The sequence below is a fragment of the Aspergillus novofumigatus genome (genome assembly GCF_002847465.1).
Source record: "Aspergillus novofumigatus IBT 16806 chromosome Unknown P174scaffold_1, whole genome shotgun sequence".
Classification (NCBI taxonomy): domain Eukaryota; kingdom Fungi; phylum Ascomycota; class Eurotiomycetes; order Eurotiales; family Aspergillaceae; genus Aspergillus; species Aspergillus novofumigatus.
The window spans coordinates 2137767-2157502 of NW_020194274.1; the positions used below are offsets into that span (position 1 = coordinate 2137767).

At 50.3% G+C, this 19736-nt stretch overlaps 4 protein-coding genes across 4 annotated transcripts; 3 read left to right on the forward strand and 1 right to left on the reverse strand.

Annotated features, from left to right (window-relative positions):
• Window positions 1-12632: 12632 nt before the first annotated feature.
• P174DRAFT_508849 (myo-inositol transporter) lies at window positions 12633-14303 on the reverse strand (the record flags this gene model as incomplete). Its single annotated transcript, XM_024831494.1, has 4 exons — window positions 12633-13118; window positions 13180-13605; window positions 13647-14086; window positions 14135-14303. The coding sequence occupies 4 exons, from the start codon at window positions 14301-14303 to the stop codon at window positions 12633-12635; spliced, it is 1521 nt and encodes a 506-aa protein (XP_024687211.1).
• A 688-nt stretch (window positions 14304-14991) lies between these two features.
• Window positions 14992-16629, forward strand: P174DRAFT_382264 (cytochrome P450; the record flags this gene model as incomplete). Its single annotated transcript, XM_024823110.1, has 2 exons — window positions 14992-15097; window positions 15140-16629. The coding sequence occupies 2 exons, from the start codon at window positions 14992-14994 to the stop codon at window positions 16627-16629; spliced, it is 1596 nt and encodes a 531-aa protein (XP_024687212.1).
• Window positions 16630-16870: 241 nt separating this feature from the next.
• On the forward strand, window positions 16871-17209 carry P174DRAFT_361747 (uncharacterized protein; the record flags this gene model as incomplete). Its single annotated transcript, XM_024821804.1, has 1 exon — window positions 16871-17209. One exon carries the CDS (start codon window positions 16871-16873, stop codon window positions 17207-17209), a length of 339 nt encoding a protein of 112 aa, XP_024687213.1.
• Window positions 17210-17547: 338 nt separating this feature from the next.
• P174DRAFT_456315 (NADPH cytochrome P450 oxidoreductase family protein) lies at window positions 17548-19674 on the forward strand (the record flags this gene model as incomplete). Its single annotated transcript, XM_024829420.1, has 3 exons — window positions 17548-19100; window positions 19150-19335; window positions 19434-19674. 3 exons carry the CDS (start codon window positions 17548-17550, stop codon window positions 19672-19674), a joined length of 1980 nt encoding a protein of 659 aa, XP_024687214.1.
• Between the last annotated feature and the right edge of the window lie 62 nt (window positions 19675-19736).

Below are 19736 nucleotides of genomic sequence, written 5' to 3' on the forward strand. Positions count from 1 at the left end.
CTGATTCTGCGCAACGGTGTAATCCTGCGAGGCGGAAGATTCCAGGGAGAGACGGCCGTGTCCACCAGCCACAAGGTCAACAGACGGCGGGGTTCTGGCCTCGCTGATGGTCGGTGCGGTCCCGGACGATAGGCTTGTCCGAGCGCTTGAGCTGGTCGAACCCGGAGCCGACTCTTCGTAGCTAGCCCTGTAGGACTGCCCCGAGACGATCGGCTGCGAGGCCGTGGGAAGACTGAGCGCCGGAAGTTTGTCACCAGACAACAACGGTCGTTCCGCGGCGTGGTGGTTGTACCAAGGGATATCAACAGGACCTCTTGTGTGGACCTGGGAGATCGACGGTAGCTCCAGCTTTTCGGTTTGATGGGTATCGGTTTGAAAGTGTAGTAGCAGAGGAGCACTAGGAACGTCGAACTATGAGCGTCCGGCGTACCGTATAAGAATTTCCTTCCTGCGTGTATATTTCCGTTGCTTTGTTGTAGAGGTCACGGATATCAGGTTTGAGGTCCGCGTCAAAAAGTCCGTTTTCGTAAGAAACAAATGAAAAAGTCGATTCTCACGAAGGCTTCGTGAAATTCAAAAATGCGCGCGGTGCAGGCAATGCAATGATCAATCGTGGAAGGTCGTCGAACGTCGTAAACGTGAAATGTTTCAAGACCGTCGCTGGACAGAGGAAATCGCTATGCAGTGTGTACCGACAGAAATCTACATCCACAAACTTTTCTTCGACAAAAGGTGTGTAGTTTTTTTTTTGGTATCGACACGAACAAGACAGCACGGGGGAAGCGAGACGAAAAACGGATCGCAGATTGGTCAATAAACTCGCTCAACCAGATCAGTAGCAGGCAATCATGGGTCTCATTCAAATCGTAAATATAGGGATGTGAGGGGCGACGCGAAGTTCCAGCATCGAACGTCGAAACACTGCTTCTCATGAAACCCCAATGGTGTGTGCCGAGTCGGATATACGGTGTCTATCAGGAGGGAAGTTCGTGATAGCTCGTTGGAGTTCAGATACCGCTCGACGGATCAACAGTGGAGTCAGAGCAGTCTAGAGATAATCGCAGAAGTAGAGTAAGCAAAGCATTCAGGTCATTAACATGGTCATGCAGAAAAAGAAAATATAAAGCATGGAAGCATGGAAGCAGAGTGGTTGAGATGAGAAGATCAAGGCGGGATCCTGTAGGTATGTATAAGAGCCATCAAACGGAAGGGATGGTACGGTGACGACGCGGCAAAGGGAGACTGGTGCAGGATAAAATCAAATTAAGAAAAAGGGAAAAAGCAAAATAAAAGAAAATGAGAAAACTTATATTTCCGGCGGCAAATATAAGAGGAATAAGAGGAAAAATCGAAGAACAAACTCTCAGAGGGGTCCAGATTGGGAAGATCAAACCAGAATGGAAGAGGAAGACGAGGCTCGAAGGCGGTGGGAGGCAAAGAATGATTGATTTGCATTTGCATAGGACATGGACATAGGACAGGACATAGGACCCATAGAAAGAAGAGGTCAGGCAGACGGGGAGATCATGTACGGAAAAGTGGAGGCTGGGGAGTGATAGTCCCAGTCTTGGTACGTAGAATAATAGGTAATAATGGAGAGGGTGTAGACTGGTACTGGTAGTACAGCAAACGCAGGACAAGACTGGACTGGACCTTTTGAGGCTACGCCTAATAGGTCGCAGCAGCTGTGAGACAGGTCGGTTGGAGTGCGGAAAAAAGTGGAAGAGAAGGGTTTGGTGAGGAAAGAAAAAGGAAGGGAAAAAGAAATAAAAAATAAATGGAAAAAAAAGGGGAAAATATGAAAGGAAATAATAGAGGTGATTGTAGGGCTATGCGTACCGACTTTTCGTTCTCAGTCTTTCTTTTTTTTCTTCCCTTCTGATCTAGGCTATTCTCTTGTCTTGCCTTGGAGCTTCAATGTCCTAGGGTAGGTAATATTGTTTGCATGCGTGGTGTATAGAATGTATGCATGCATGTACGGTACAGAGCTGGGCAGGGAACCTTAGATCAGAGGTAAGCTCACACCGTTGGAACGAGAATCATCAACCATGAATCAATCAATCAATGGATGGGCCGAGCGGAGGGGAAGGTTGGTAGCGAGGATTATTGTGTAAACTTGGGTTGGGGGAGGGGAAGAAAGGGCGAAGAGAGGGGCGGCAGCCGCTGAGCTTCCGCGTTTTAGTGGGAGGCTGGAGGTCTTTCTAGCCAAAAGAGGCTTGGGGGAAAGAGGTCGGAAGGGGAAGAAGAAAACGAAGAGGAAGAAGCTGCGAGGTAAAATAGAGGGGAACGAAGACAGGGTGGATCAATCTCAGACAAGGGGATCAGGACAAAGAAGGTTATTCTGGGTGTGCAATAGAACTATGGAAGAAGTCCATAGGCAATAATGGCAATGACAGCCTTCGAATATCGAACCGAAGGATTCTAGGGGGATAACCAGTCCAGCCGGCACAGGAACCTTCAGTCTATCTTTGGATACCTGTTCACGCACCAAGCAATGGCGGAGACTGGTTGTAATCCGATGTATCCTTCGATCGAAAGAAGGGTCACTGAGGAGTGAACTCGACTCCAGCCGAGTCAAACCAGAGGAGACAGGAAATAACAACAGCAAGACAGGAGATCGGTGACAATACAATCAATGGACGCAAATAAGAGAATAGTAGGCATCGCAGCAAAGTAGCAGGAACAGAAACGTCAACATACCAATAACACGTGTGTAATGACAAGATGATTCTATCGCTGACAGACAGTAGGCTGGATAAGACTGCTGCTGCATGGGAATGTAAGAGTAAGGTAGCTGCAAGGCAACTTGGATGTTGCAAAATGTTTCTCTCTTACACTTTCTGCTGATGCGACGCCTTCGTTCGTTTATCTAAGGAACCCCGACCGGGTATGGATCCTTGATCCTTCGGCGCTGGAGAAGCAGAGCAGAGACAGGGCGGGCGCTTGTGGATCACTCGACGGTCCGTCAACAAACTACTGCTTGGTAGGCCTGGTTCTTCGACAATGATAAATCAGAAAAATCCATCAAATCAATGATAATAAAGGGGGAAAAAAAGACAAGAAAAAATTGCTAAGGAGTTACTCCGGAAGGGAGTACAAAGATTAAGTGAGATAATAAGACAGGAGATTATTAAAAAAAAATATCATGATATAAAGATAATTTAGCAGGAAAGGGAAATGGGAATAGTAATAGCAAATACCAGCCGTGCCAAAAAAAATAAAATAAAATAAAATAAAAAAAGAAATGTAATAAATCAAAATAAAATAAAAAAATAAAAAAAGATGTGGATCGGCTAAGAGTAGACGATGGGAGTAGGATCTTCTGGGTAGAAGACCGTGCGTCTTTTTTTGGCAGAAGGGCCGATACACCGTGGGAACGGGATCTGCTGGTTCTTCTCATCCTCTTGGTACTGGTAGGCTTGATCCTTCTCTTACCTTGCTGTGGCAGGCTTCAGAGTCTAGAATGACAGAACCCGAAGCCCAATGCTGGGTGTCAAGCTCAGACAGGCAGAGAAATGCAACCACAGAGAGAGGGAAGAATGATCCTCACTCGCAGAACCGCCACGAAGCAAGGACCACCGCCGGCCGGATAAGCTAAACACGTCTCCGGAAAGGAACGACCGTTTGGGTTAAAGAGGTCGATGATCTTTGCTGAAGCGCTGTCTTGCGGACTCGGCTACAGCGATTGGGGGATGATAAATTTGGTACATCAAAACAGCAGGTGGCAGCAATTGAAATGACAGTCAGGTTTGCAGGAAAATAGACGGCATATAATGAGAACAGAGAAATAAGAGAAAAATGGACAATAAAAATAAAAATAAAAATAAAAATAAAGCTAAATACCTGTTTCAAGAGCTTGAGTTATGGAAGGCTGCCGACGATGGTGAAGATGATTGTTCAAGGTAATGAACGTCTGTTTCTGCAGGGTCGGGCAACAATTAAAACAACTCACGCACTGCAAATCAGCCCCGGGGTCAATTCTTGGATTCAAGAGGAATGAGCTGTTGAGGGGCGGATAATATAATAATTTAAAACACCATGTCGTTACTTCTGCTTCATAAACCTCAGGGATTATCCATGTACGTAACTTCGGACCTTGGGTTAGCTGAGCTAACAGAAAAATTTCAAATCATAAGTATATTGACATGTATCTATTCCTCTTGTCCGCCAAACTAGTAGATAATAACTGGGGATAGCAATTTGAAATGAATACTGCACACTATCCGCTATCCCCAGAGCAAAGTGTTGGGATCGATCGTGTTACTGTAAGTAATTCGATCGTCCTGCAATGCTAGGATGATGCTGGATTGTTCTTGGCGGACGATCCGTGGTCCAATCCAAATCCTGAACGAAATTATTCATTCCTTCTCATTTCTTTTTTTATTCATATATCTTTCTTTGAAGATTTTCTTCGTTCGGGATTGACAAATGACAGGACCTTCTGACAAATCGTTGAGATAGTGTTCTGGATGTCGTTGACAAAACATTAAACCATGATCCTTGTACCTATTGTATTGCAGTCCTAGACTTTGGGAGAATGCATTTGTTTCCTTACGAATATTCCAGACTTCAAATGAGCCAGATGAACCATGGTTACTATATTGACAGGATGTCTCAATGTTGCACATGTCTTCGCCACGAGAGCATCAGGCCCACCCAAGCAACACGAACCAGAAAATCAACCACCGATTACAGCAATTCGTCAATTAAGAGAGAGGGAATCCGCTACCATTACGAAGTAACAAAGATATAGAACCATGCAACTGTAATAACTGCAATGCGCAGCGCTGATCGAGATGAAAGCTTGAAGCAAGCAGTCCTGGCGCCAAGTGGTGCTGTCGGAATGAGCTAAAGCTCGATAGTCTACTCAAGAAAGATTAGACGAGTTGCAAGTTGCAACTAGTACTCCTAACTACTGTACGATCATGTCGATTCTCGATAGTGAGAGATGCAAATAAGACAGCTGCAAGATTTCCGCAAGTCTAAACGGCGGTGGATCATAGAAAGATAGCACCAAACTACGGTCATGTATGGTGTCGAGAAGCAAGAAGCGTTCAGTACGGACCCAACGATCCACGAACCTCACGTCAATGCTCCGCTGGCTCGTACGCATTCATCTTTACGAAGACAACACCCGGGAAACGCCGACGACATCAATTTGATTTCCCAGAGCGACTTTCACCTCTGTCAGCATCGCTTTGACACTTGCAAACCCACATTGCACGGTATGCCAAATGTCAATACGAGGCTTACGAGCTGTTTACAAGGGGCTCCACGAGCGGACTAGAGAACGCCAACTATGAGTAGCTTCCGGCCAAGTGGATCCGCCTCGGGGCTAGAGGAACCCATTGGCCATGGCGTCATCCACAATCCTGCTAGCCAGTCCACTAGAGATCTAAGTGTCTATTCGTGTGGGTGACAGTGTGTATCAGAGGAATAAGGCTTCGGGTCGATCTGGAGGGCGTTAGGGTGCGGACTGCGGGCCCGCCAGATACAAACCTAAAGAAAGAAAGAATGGAAGAAGGAAGGAAGAAAAGGTAGTGGAAGCAAGACAGCTTGATTACTAGTTAGCAAGACAATTGAATTGTGATTTCTGACAAAATATCTAAAAGAAAAAAGCTGTGATTACCGAGCCTTGAATGTTGAGGTTGGGTAAGATGGTCAAATTTGAATCCTCCAACATTCCAGACCCATTCTTCAGTCTCCACTGTTTTCTGACAGGAGTACTATGTACAGTCGTCGATACTAGTTTAGTGAATGCATCCAACATGAGGCAATTAAGAGGAGCCCTTTTCCAAAACAAAATAGAAAAAGAAAAGAGAAATGTGTCAGCAAGTGAGAAAGGACCATGTCACACAAGAAGCTGCAAGAGAAGAAGAAGCCAGCCAGGATGAGCGAGATGACAGGGATCGGTACAGATGGCAGGGATTGAACCACTGGTCGAGAAAGCACCACGAAAGCCGGCGGTGGCGCGCGAGGGACAGTCGATCCAAGTCCATAATTTCATGCTATCATGGGAGTAGACTAGGTATCTATCAACAGCGCTGAAGAGAGGCCCGTGTCAAGCTTGGCTGATCATCATTCAGTGACCTACAGTGTAAGGTACTGTTTAGGTAAGTACTGTTGTATGGTTTAGCAAGTGACCGGGAATTACCGTAGATTATTCCATAGTAAATCTGGACTTTCAACATGATCAGATCCGATCATATCAAATCTCCAGCAATAGTTGAGTGAGACTCGACGCATGAATCAACTAGTTCCCTCATTGGAAGATTCTACGGATACAGCGTCTGTTTTCCAGAATGCTGAGCGTCGTTCGATCTATCAGAACCTACAAAGTCGGTCAAGGACACACAGCCCAACCCCGTGACACGTTTACGATCCAGCCCCAAGCCTCAATCGACTTCCTGACTCTTGTCAAATTAGATGTTCGTAGTAATTCTCCGCGTGAGATAGCGTTTCAACAGACCCTTTACGGAGTCAATATCAGCCAGGATTCTTGAACAGGATGATACGATCTAGGGCCCTATTCCGTAGTAAGTATTTTGTTGCCTACTATCTTACGGAGTATGAGGAGCAAATTCCAAATCGATTGAGAGTCAACTGAGTCAATACTAGGGAGGATCAAGTCTCACATCCTTTGGCGTCTCTGGCTACACCGTCCTGTTGCAATAGTGCCTAGAGCAGGTTCTCTATCCTCCGTCAACCTACCGGGCTAAGAAGCTCGGTTCATTCTCGCCCCATCGCCGACACAATATTTAGTGGAAATTATCCCATATGATAGTAATCTTTCTATCTTCAACAAGCGCAAGGGCGATGTTGCGGTAAGCACGACGACTAAGCGAAGCATCAGTCAAGGCCTCACCGCTTCTTAAGATATACTTCTGGTCGACGTCAAGCGATGTCAGTTGGACAGGTCCTCTCATTCCAGCTGTCCCATGCTCGGCTGACAGGAGGAAAAGGAAGATTGATAGGCCAAGACGACTCTTCTTGGAGCAACACTCAACCCCTTGCGTGAGGTGGGGCGATGTACGAGCTAGTACTAAAATGGCTAGGCCAGTACGGCCTACATACGGATACCGACTTCTGCGTACCTAATGACAAGTGTTGACAGTGATCGTGATTGATCCTCCAGGCTCAGGTCAGACTCCGAGACTCTGACCCCACCACAGTTCTGCGACGCATTGAATCAACCCCGCTCTTCTAGTCAGCTTCATCATTCCTCATCCGTCCACTCGAACTATCTGACACGGTGATGTGAAGGAATCAACCGGATCCGCGTTTACCATTTCGCCGCCAGCATTCTGGCGTCTTCCTTAATGCTCTGGGTGCCACTCATATGGGTACCATAGCATAAGCTGCATAACTGTGTATAAGCCATATATGAGCCTATTCAGCTGGTAATAAGCACCTCGTAAGAAATCATTACTACTGAGCGATGTGGCATCTAGACAGGCTAGCCATTCTACGCGTGCTGCTTCAGAAATATACTACCTAGGCGGATCGAATCCGCCAACGATTTTTGTTGGTCACGGAAAGAGCAGTCCTCCGTATGCCGGCCTTTGATGGATTCTCCAGGTTCTGCTTGTCTCAAGACAAGGAATTAGTTCAATATTTAGCATCCAGCAATGCTTAGGCACTCGGCACAAGGAACCGTGCCGGTTCAATGCACGTCGAATCTATGTGCATAGGTCTTGTTCAATTCATATATATCATTGTTGAGATGTGCTTCCAGTGTACCTGCAGGTCTCTTTCTTCTCTGGGTTGAGCCATTCTAGACTACGACTTCTCTCAGTTATTCCACTGCAGGCTCTATTGTCTCCGACATGACAAATAATTGAGGAGGAGAGTATCACCATGACTATTGTGATCAAAATGTGATGATCTACCGTGGCGATAGCAGACATGCTGCGGACGACGGCCCGACTCCCGCAGCCGCAGTACATACAGCAGATCCCTGTGGGGTGCTGTGGCTCCTATTCCTAGTCCATACTCCAAATCCGAAGTCCATAGTGAATAATGGTCTCTGTAAGTCCGTCGTATGATCCATTTGCTTGGGGGCCCACTGCAATCTCCTGAAATAATAGTTCCAGGAGGAAACCTTGGAACTGCGTAGGGACAAGACCAATCACAGGTGATAGAAAGGAGCATAGGCGCCTGCGGAGTTTCCTCATCCAAAAGGTACCTCAGTTCCATTATCTTGAGTTAGAGCTTAGGAGTTCGGGCTTGTCCAATCCTGACCCCGCTCACTAACTTCGTTAGCCAAACTAGCTGGATGCTTTAGGTTCCGCAGCACAACCATGGGTAAAAGCCAGCCTCAACCGCCTGGATCTTCAGACGGTCAGGGCTCTAGTCGTCAGTCTAGCCGTGGCTCTAGTCCCGCGGCCAGCTGTCAAGGGCCAATGTCATCCAGTCATCTGCCACTGCACTAGGACGGAATCCGCAAATGCGGTGGCAATCAGGCAAGGCCAATGCGGATTTCGGCGCTCAGGATCCTGGTCGCAGACTGTGATGCTTGCAACCCTGCAAATTACAATCTGATTAGTGGCCAATCAGAAGTGTGTTGGACTAGCTCTTCATGCTATGACCTGGACAATGCGGAACTTATTTATGGACTGGTCTGAACTAGTCAATTTCCTAGTTTCCTTATCACCTATCTCCTCCGGACTCCGTAGTTTTTTTGGCACAGGCAACGAGCGGGTTAAATCGGCGCAGTCAATTGTCCGGAACATGACTAGTTAAAGGTACTAGGTACATTTACTCATGAGTGAGGAACCTCTGAGCAAACATCTTTGGCCAATCATGATGTCAATCGGAGTCACGCTCACAATTCAATTTTACATTATCAATACCACTAATTGCAGCAATGGGGAATAATGATCGACTAAACCAGACTGCCCGAGTACTCACAGTAGCGACGGCTGTACCTTGCAGCTGCCATGCACTCCAACCTCCGTAACTAATCTAACTACCTCAACAACCTATCCAAGACCAAATCTGGATCCAAACCGAATGAACACCAGAAACGAAATCCTGCAGCGAAGCTAGCAAAACCAACGGATGGCCTACATGCGAAGGTTTCGGATTAGCTCGCAGACAGCAGTTCTTGGCCCGCAATGTGCATCCTGCAGGAATTTACCTAGGATTTAGTACTCCGTGTCTACTGCACTCTGTATCGGCAGGTACGGTGCAGAAAGGAATAGCTGTATCTTGATACTTTGTGGGTATTGGAAGTTTACAACTTGTATCTACCTTTGCAAGGATACTTATCTTCAGATCCTTCCTTCTCGGGCAGTCTTTGTATGGACTCTCCAGGCATACACGAATAGACTCTTCTCCATGTTACACCTGACTATCCTTTATGACCGGTGTGACATGGTAGGGATCGGATATGAGGTAGGTACCCTGTTATGAGTCCTGCTTGCAGTATCGGAATTTTTCTCTCGCCAATCACAGAAGCCAGCAGATCTAGTCTAGCGCGCAAGGCAAAATTATAGAAAGTTGCCTTGTCTCCGTACAGATACAGTTAGCATCTTGAAACTGGTCCTGTGCAACCCTACGGAGTATATGCTGTACCACACTGTATCTTCTAGAATCCAGCCTGGGTGGAATGGAATGGAATTGAATCGGAATCGCCACTCGCCAGCCTATCTGCCTCATGGCACGTTCCGAGATGATCGCATCGCCTCGAGTTTGCAATCTTCACGAGAATGAGGGTGTAACCTGCCTAGCAGGGATGCCCTGCAACCACTCCGAGAATATCAAATACTCCACCGGACATTTGAAATCGCCAGTTACAACTACCCTGGTGATATCAGTAACACTCGAGTCAGCCATGTCATATACGTACTCCGCCCGAAACGCCTACGAACCAATGATCTACTTGCTGATCCTGTCTTGCTGATCCTAAGTCCTGACGGCGCGAAGATAGATATTGCCCCCGACAGGGATCCGCCGTCTTGATGGGTTGATGATGCATGGGGGTTAGATTATCAGCGCCAACGGTCATGGTCAGTTTCGGCTTGGCCGCCAGCTTCGCTCCGGCGCTTGCTATGACAGCCTAGTCTACGGAGTACTGAGTACAGCCTACAGCAGGGCTAAGCATCGAGGCCACGGGATTATCATAGTAACTGGTAATTATACATGATGTGCATTGCAGGTAATTAACCTTACATTGCATCCCGCTCGCTGCATTTTGCGGATGCAGAGAGGCATATCAATAGATCAGAGAGGATCTCACTCAACAGGCGAAGAAATATATAATATATTCCTCGAGGTACTTGGATATCTTCGTTACTTTCCTAGTGCCGTACAGTACCCATGTACTGAATATGAACAAGATCTGACATCTCCATCCTGGCAGAATGGATCGCTAGATCATCGTCGGCGTGTAACCACAAGCCAAATCCCTGTTTGACTTGGATTTTGGGAGGTAAATTCCTAGTCCATACAGACAGAGGAAACGAATTCTGTGCAACAAGCCTTCAACAGCTGACCAGGTAGCTACCAACTGTTGATGACGTTGACCAATCGACAGAGTTGAAGACATAGCATGGTGGTCAATCGTCACGGACCTCCTCTCCTCTATTTGGACTCGGAGGGATTTCCCCTCAGATCATCACCCTCATCAACAGACACCAACAGCAACGACAATTTGGCCAGGCTCCTAGTTCCTAGGTAGTATCTACTCGGCAAGAAACAGAGGGGCAAGGTGGTGAAAAATTGAGGAATGCGATTGGTGGAAGTGAGAGCTCATCCTGGCGCTGCACATGTTGAGGGGCGTCAAGAGGCGGATCGACTGGCTGTCGGAGCGACCACGTAGTCGACGAGGGACACGGTCACCCGTGATGCAGCGAACCGTGAGCTTCCAGTGGCCACTGTTATCTATGCCATCTATTAGATAGAAGGTCTAATAATAAATTATTATTATGACAATGATAATAATGACAATGACAACGAAGACTAGCTGAATCAAGGGAAAAAAGCAACTAATAGAACCTACCACCGTCGCCAACTGGTCATGGTCACCACGTAACAACACCGCCGGAGATAATTCGAGTCAAATTACGCCGTATCGTAGCGAGATAGTCATCAATGATCGATTCATGGCTTGACCGCCGATACCCCCTTCGCCCTCGCCATGCCCCTTGCTTGATGGCGTGGCGCTGCTGTCCCTGTACTGTTAGAGTCCAGAGTACTCGGTACAGTACACAGTAGATACAGGACAGGATGTGCATACATTACCAGTATCTACCTTAGTGGAGCAGGGTCTGGTCTGCCAGGTCTGGCCGCCATCCACTCTTACCTTAGCCTGGCAAGTTTGCACTGGCAAATGACGGGATCCAAGTTTCAGCTGCAGCGACCCGTTGGTGCATATGCGAGTGTTGAGGGAGTAGGCCAGGGTGGATGATGGGATGGGGGATGGACGTGGATCGGTCCAACATCCACATCCATCCACCCATCCACCCATCCCCGCTTGCCAGATCATCACTTCTGATTATTACCTTGGTTTGTTGACTTGAAGGTGCACGGGTCAGATTCTGTCTCGACTATCGAATTATCCATGAATAAATTGGAATATGATACTATCAATTAGGAAATTCAGTACGCAGGGCTCCACCTGACTTGAAGGTGTCATCACACTCGTGATCTCCAATGGATGCAGAGGCTGCGGTCACCTCTCGCCAGTAGCCAGTCTGTTCATGCTCTGACAATGACATGTTCATGCTCTGCCAATGACAACCATGATCTACTTGCCTCATACACACTTACACAGTATTCAAAGTGATAATCATTTTGTCAAAAGTATGGCTATCGTGCATGACGTAGTCATGGTGTCTGTATACATCTGTACTACCTCGGATACTGTGCCCAGCACAGCCCAGTCTGTCCTATGTCCCATCAGGCAGTATGTACTATGTACTATGTACCCCCTTGATTCTCTACATGTCTCGCAAGTGCAGAATAGCCAGGTATACACGTGTATCTGCATACAGTAAGAACGAAGACTCAAGACATCAGGATCATGTCAGATATCCACCCCAGGAATGTAAATCGTTTCCCTGCTCATCCAACTCCAGCCAGCCACTACTATCAAGAGTCGATTGACCGCAACGTCGTCCTCACCGTCTTTTCCATGGCGAAGTCAATAGACAAATCTAGGTACTGAGTTCGATAAATCGCGAGACTGAGTGCCTTTCTGGTTGTACTCCATCTCAGCAATTTGTGCACAGCGCACAGTGCACCGTACACTGATGCTGCACAAGTTCTTATGCCTCTATGCAAAGTGATGTAGTCAACCTTATTTTGATACCACGTTGATGTCGAGTACTGTAGGATGTAGAGTATACGGCAGATGTACCTGTTCTGAGCTGTGATCTTAGATGTGAACAGATCAAGGAGGGCGTGCAGCTGTACATTAGATAAGGACAGGGATAACTTAATCAACTTGTACACTGCGCGTTGATCAGTGCAGAAATGCGTAGGCGTATATGTGAGTTTATTCGGACATCGACTTTGTATTATATAGATTGACACTGATATCTGAGTAATGGATGTATATCTGATCATATAAGTCATGAAGCGCGAGCTATTCAGACAAAGATATATATATGTCCGATGTACATGCTCAACTAGACATCCACCGGCTTCTGCCTCTCCCGAAGCACCCTCTCCTTCTGCAGCTGCTTAGCATACTGAACCCCAAAGCCATGTCTATACACCTCCCGGACCGATTCCAGCGGCATATTATGCACCTCCGCATAACAGAAGATGACAAACACCCAGCCGACAAAACATATTGCAGCATAGAACCCAAACGCCCCGCTCGGCGTCATCGCCTTCATCATCGACAGAAACGTCGACGAGATGATAATGTTGCATCCCCAGCAGGTCACCGTGTTCATCATCGTGCCGAGCGCGCGCACCTCCAGCGGCAGGAACTCCGTGCCGACCCATGCGATTGGGGCGACTCCGGCGGCGAAGAAGGCTACGTAGATGATGATGGTCACGAGGAGGAGGATGCTGGCCCAGCTCATCTGTTGCGTTTGGACTACGGTGAGGTCGTGGTTGACGGGGATCCAGTGGAAGGCGATGGCGGCAACTACTAGAGAGAGGGACTGTCGGACGGTTAGCCATCAGACAATCGTCTTGACTGTGAGGGAAAAAGAAAAGACTTGCCATTCCGAGGACAGTGATCAAGAGGACCACGCGTCTGCCAAAGCGATCAATGGACGCAAAGTTGGCGAAGCCAAACAGAAAGTTCGTCGCGCCGACCACCATCGACACGGCGGTGGGTTTGCTGAAGCCCACCATGGAGAAGAGCGTGGCGGAATAGTACATAAGAGTGTTGAACCCGCCCAGCTGGGATATAGCCATGACCATGCAGGCCGTGACGAGAGCGCGCACATTCTCGCGCACTGTGAAGAGCTGCTTCATCTGCCACCACAGGCTCCTCTCCGAGACAGAGACCGCCGCTTCCTCTATGGAATGCTGGATCAACCGCGCTTTTGCATCGACCTGCTGATCGGTAGCTCGCGGGAAGATCCTCTTCAGCACTCTCCGCGCCTCGTCACCACGACTATGCGAGATCAATTGACGAGGCGTCTCGGGACACCATGGCATTGCGGCGCCCAGCATATACCGACCATGTACCTCCAGCCATGGGCTACATCGGTGAACGCAGCCCCGAGAGCGTACGACACAAACTGGCCAAACGCCACACAGAGATTATCAAAGACGATCAACCGGCCGCGGAATCGAGCAGGCGCCATCTCGCCGATATATAGCGGGATGATCATGGCGGCGTTGCCGACACCAAACCCAACGATCAGTCGTCCAACTGTCATCTGGGCTATGGAGTACGCAGCGGCCTGGATCACGGTGCCCACGACGAAGAGCGCACAGCCGACATAGATGCCGAGCTTGCGTCCGTACTTGTCGGACGTCAGGCCGGCTAGTACTGCGCCTATCAGCGCGCCTCCGGAAGTGATAGAAGTGATCAGCTCTTGCTCGCTAGAGGATAGGGCTTTGCCTAGGTCGGTTCCCAGGTTGACCAATACAGCAGAGATGACGCCAGTGTCGTACCCTACGGGCATTAATTACTGATCCATGGCGTGTTCCGGTGGATACTAACCGAACAGGAATCCTCCCATGGATACTGTACAAGCAATCAGCCAGACAGTCTTTCCCGGGTCGGTCATCTCAATCGAGTCGTCTGGGTTCTCGTCGTGCAGATGTTCTTTATGGACGGCTTCCGCTTTGCCATCCAGTGACAGCTTCATAGAGTCGGCGTCGGAATCCATTGCGGATTGATCTATCTACGTCGTTATACTGGTACAGTGGTATAGAGCCGGATAATGCTGATAATACACTCCTTGTTGCTGAACAGTGAGATCAAGCATTTTATATCAGATGCATACAAACCCCTCACGCCAGATCTTGCAACAACCGAGCACTCTTGAGAATGAACAGACTCTACGCAACATGATACACGGGGCCCCAGATTTCCCCGCATTGATCCACCAGATTCCATACTTCAGAGCATTGGGACATCCGGCTATCGACATCAGATACCGGCGTGGCTTGCGGGATTGAGCCCTTTTCATGGAAACAAAAGCCGATCCTAGCTTGTTACCGCTGGAAGTGGCAGATCTATCGCGGGGTAAATGATCCTAATCTGATCGCCCGCGTGGGGTGTTGGTTGTTGGTTGTTCCTTGGTTGCGCTGAAGTATATCGTGGCAGTAGTCCGAAGAGGAAATATTCCCCGCATATGCATGTACAGCAACTGAGGAACTGGAGGAAGAGAACGATTCATGCTGATGACATGGCAATGTTTGGGCTTCCATGTTACAGTTCACAGCCCCCATCTTTGGTTCCGAATAGACAGCCTTCTTCTGTCTTCTAAGATATAAGAGCTTCTGGCTGTCTACTGCCATGTCGTGAATAGAACTTCCAACAACTAGACCCTATACTTCTTGAGCACAGTCATAATGTGGTCACTTTTCACAATTGCCCCGTATGCATGCATACTAGGCCTACTCTTCTTTGTCTATTTCATTGCCTATCCATTTGTGGAGTACATCCGGGACCCTAAAGGTGAGTCAAACCTGATATGAAAGACAAAAGCTGACTTGTTAGGCCTCCGGAGATATCCCAACTTCCACCCCTTCTCAGGCATGTCTGCCATTCCTTTCATGGTACTCGCATCCCGAGGCTTCCGTTCCATGGAGCTCATGAAACTACACCGGAAACATCCCGTCCTCCGTACCGGACCCAACGCACTATCATACGGGGACGTCCGCGCCATCAAGGACATCTACGGGCACAACACCAAGTGTATCAAGGACCCGTCGTACATCGTCACGGCAGGCACACACTACCATCTCGCCGACGTGGTCGACAAGCCCGACCACGCGCGCAAGCGCAAGGTGCTTTCCTCGGCGTATGCGCTCAAGAATCTGGAGACGTGGGAATACAAAGTCAGCGACAAGCTGGAGCGGCTGATCGCGCACTTTGACCGGGTCTGCACGAAGCCTCCCTCGCCAGCTGTGGCGGAGGGCAAGGCAGCGCCCGATCCGGCGGATCTGACGGTCGACTTTCGCGCCTGGACCAACTACTTTACTCTCGATGCCATTGCCGACATTGGTCTCTCGGAGAAGCTCGGCTTCCTGGACAGCGGCAGCGACGTGTGCGCTGCCGAGAGGAAAGACGGGACGACGTACGAGGTCCACCTCCGCGAAGCGCTGTATCCGACCGCGCGCAAGCAGTCGCTGATTCTGTGGAACTACGAATGGTACCCCGTGCTCAACAAGCTAGTCAATGTCGTTCCGTTCTTCGGGCGCATGCAACGCTCGTCAGACAACTGGGACAATATCGTGTGGCGGCGCGCATCCCAACGCCTCCGCCGCTACGAGGCCGGCGAGAAACTGGACGATTTCTTCCAGGCGCTGATGGAGGACAAGAACGGGCACCCAAACAACCTGGAATGGGGCGAGATCGTTGCCGAGGTCAACATCATGATGAACGCCGGCAGCGTGACGACCGCCATCGCCATCGCCAACGTCATGTACCAGCTCCTCAAGAACCCGCGCTGCCTAGCCAAACTCCGCGAAGAAGTCGACGCTGTCCTGGACGATGATGAGATCATCGCCCCCTACGACAAAGTCAAGCACCTCCCCTACCTCCGCGCCTGCCTCGACGAATCCCTCCGCATCTTCCCGCCCACCTCGCACGGCCTCCCGCGCCAGACCCCGCCCGAAGGCATGGAGATCCTGGGCCAGTGGGTGCCAGGCAACACCTCGGTGAGCATCTCGGCGCTGGTCGCCCACCGCGACGAGTCGGTCTTCCCGCAGGCGGACCGGTACATCCCCGAGCGGTGGCTGGGCGAGGACGGCAAGGCGCTACAGCCGTACTTTGTAGCCTTTTCTGCAGGCGCGCGGTCCTGTATCGGGCGGAATATCTCTTACCTGGAGCAGACCAAGGCGATTGCCTCGTTGGTGCATCGGTATGAGTTTGCTCTGCCTCATCCTGGGTGGGAGTTGAAGCGATTGGAGACGATGAATTTGATTTTGGGCGATATGCCTGTGAAGGTGTGGAGGAGACAACGAGATATGAGTCATATCATATAGCATGAATCCATGTCCTTGCATTTAGCACTATAGTACATCCTCCAAGCATAGCCTGCATAGGTAGTACTCGTAGATACTGTGCTGCGTGCATTACAGAGTAGTTCATAGTCCCTGACTCCCTGCACTAGTCCGAAAAAGGATAATTCATGAATTCCCACACATTCCTTTTCCTGTCAACTGTCAACTGTAGACTGTCAACATCCTCGTTCCATCATCCACGAATTACTCACGATAGGAGAAAATGGGTTATCATCCAATCGAACTCCGCATCCAAGTCCTCTCCCTCTCAGCCTTCGGCGTCCCACCCAAAGCCATAGCAGCAGGACTGGACATGCCCATCCGCAGCGTCCAGAGGATCATCCACCGCGCCAAAGAGCGGGGATTCGATCCCGCAACAAACCCGCGTGTCAAGATGGAGTACGTAGAGGATGCGGAGAGGTCTGGCCGCCCGAAGAAGGGAAGTAAGGTGGTGGCAGCGGAGTCGCAGGCTGGTTCTACATCTGGGTCTGGTTCTGGTGTTGAGGCCGAGTCTGAAGCTGGGGACGGGAAGTCGATGCCTGAGGCTGAGACTCAGGCCTGAGCCGACAAGGGGAGTTTTCCCCGCGGGGAATGTTTCCGTTTGGGGACGGGGTATTTGACTGCGTCCAACAGTACAGAGGTACTGCTTCTTGATGCTGTCAACCTTACGCGACATCTTCTCTCCTACTGTGGACGCGGACTTCTGCCCACTTGGTTTATTGTCTGTGCCACGATGCAACGCCGGTCAAATACCGATACTTGGTCGAGAGATACGATTGTGAGGGAAAGTTACCCCACGCTGTCGCAATGACTGTGTCTACATGTCGATGTCCATATATCTGGGGTTCATCCTGGCTGTCTTCCAGTAATGGCCATTGCAAGTGACTGTCTACGTTCATTATGTCGCTTTTCTCTCAGTGGAGCTCGCACCCCGAGGTTCTTCGGGATCTCTTCAAAGCAACCAGCCCTGCAAGTGTCGCCGATTATGCTGCTTTGACTGTCCTCAGCATCATAGCGGGAACCTATGTCTCCCGAGGCATTCTCTGGGACCGGCCCGATCCTTATCTCCATCTTGTGTACGAACGGCCGCAATTGAAGAATGGCGGCGCGGCTGGCTCCAATGCCAGTAAGCAGACCCGCAACATTGCTCAGAAAACGGATGAAACGGGCAAGAATGTCGTTGTCTTTTGGGGCTCCCAGTCCGGCACTGCCGAAGGTTTTGCGCACCGGCTGGCCCGCGAGGTCTCGCTACGGTTCGGTCAGGAGGCCATGACAGCCGACTTGTCCGATTATGATCCGGACTCTGTTAGTATGATCCCTGATTCCAAACTGGCGATCTTCATTCTCTCGACCTACGGTGAGGGTGATCCCAGCGACAACACCGCCGAGTTCTGGGATTGGGTTCACAAGACCCAGAACGTCTCCCTGTCCAACCTCCGCTACGCTGCTTTCGGTTTGGGCAACAGCAACTACAAGTTCTACAATCGCGTCGTTGACATCGTCGCGGACGCTCTGGATCGGTTTGGGGCTAAGTCGTTGATGCCCGTCGGCAAGGCCAACGATGCCGAGGGCACAACGCAGGAGGATTTCATGAGTTGGAAGGAGGATCTGTTTGCCACGTTCAAACAGCAGCTGGGTTTTCAGGAAGGCGAGGTCAAGTATATGCCGACGCTGTCCGTCCAGGAAGACGAGTCGCTCGAACCCATCGACCTTCACCATGGAGAACCGGACAACCGCCGCGACTCGTTCAAATCCGCTGCTCAATGCTCTCCCGTACGGGCAGTCGACATCAGCAGCACTAGGGAACTATTCACCTGCTCTGACCGCCACTGTCTTCACATCGAACTCGACCTCAGTAGTCAACCCGAGTTCACATACAAGACCGGTGATCATCTGGCCGTCTGGCCGGGCAACCCAGATGCCGAAGTGGACGTCCTCGTCAACGCTCTGGGACTTCCTCCGTCCCGCCACGAGGTACCCATCAGCATCACATCGCTCGACCCAGCAACTAAAGTGAAAGTGCCCACTCCCACGACCCCCATTGCCCTCTTCCGCTACTATCTGGAGATCTGTGCCCCTGTCAACCGCGACACTCTCCTCGGACTCTCCCAGTTTGCCCCCACGCCAGCAGCCAAGGACTTCCTTCTCCAGCTCGGGCAGGACAAGACCGCCTACGCCAGCTTTCTCAACCACACCCACCTCACCCTTGGCCGGCTTCTGCAGCTCGCTTGCCCCGATACCCCGTGGACAACCCTCCCACTCTCCTACCTCATCGAGACGCTCACCCTAGTCCAACCCCGCTACTACTCCATCTCCTCCAGCAGTGTCCTCGCCCCGCGCAAACCATCCATCACCGTCCTCGTCTCCTCCGCCCCGCTCCCGGCGAACCCAACCCAATCCATCCACGGCCTCACGTCCAACTACCTCCTCGCCCTCTCCGCGTCCCTCGCCTCGTCCCCCACCCCACGGCCTCACCTACCCACTCGCCGGTCCCAACGCCAGCCTGACCGGCGGCAAAATCCACGCCCACCTCCGCCGCAGCCGCTTCAAACTCCCGCTCATGAGTAAATGCCCGCTCGTCATGGTCGCAGCCGGCACGGGTCTGGCCCCTTTCCGCGCCTTCATCGCCGAGCGCCGCCAGCTGAGCCTCCTCGGCAAGGAAATCGGCGAGATGATCCTGTTCTTCGGGTGCAGGGCCCAACAGAGGATTTCATCTACAAGGAGGAACTGGAGGAGATGCAGGCCGCCCTTGGCGGTAAGCTGCGTGTCATCACTGCGTTCTCGAGAGTCAGCGGCCAGAAAGTCTACGTGCAGGACCGGATCGCCGAGCATGCCCCCGAGGTAATCCGGCTGATTGACGAGGGCGCGAACGTGTACATCTGCGGCCGGGCGGGGATGGCCCGCGAGGTGGAAAAGACAGTGGGGGAGGCGATGCGGGCTGCCAGGGGGTGGAGCGAGGCCGAACTGAACGAGTGGAGTAAGGCAATCAAGAGGAAGAATAAGTGGCAGGAGGATGTATGGGGGTAGTTTTCTGTCATAGTTGCGTGCCGTCTAGAAACTTTTCGTCCTATTGATATTTTACAAAGAAC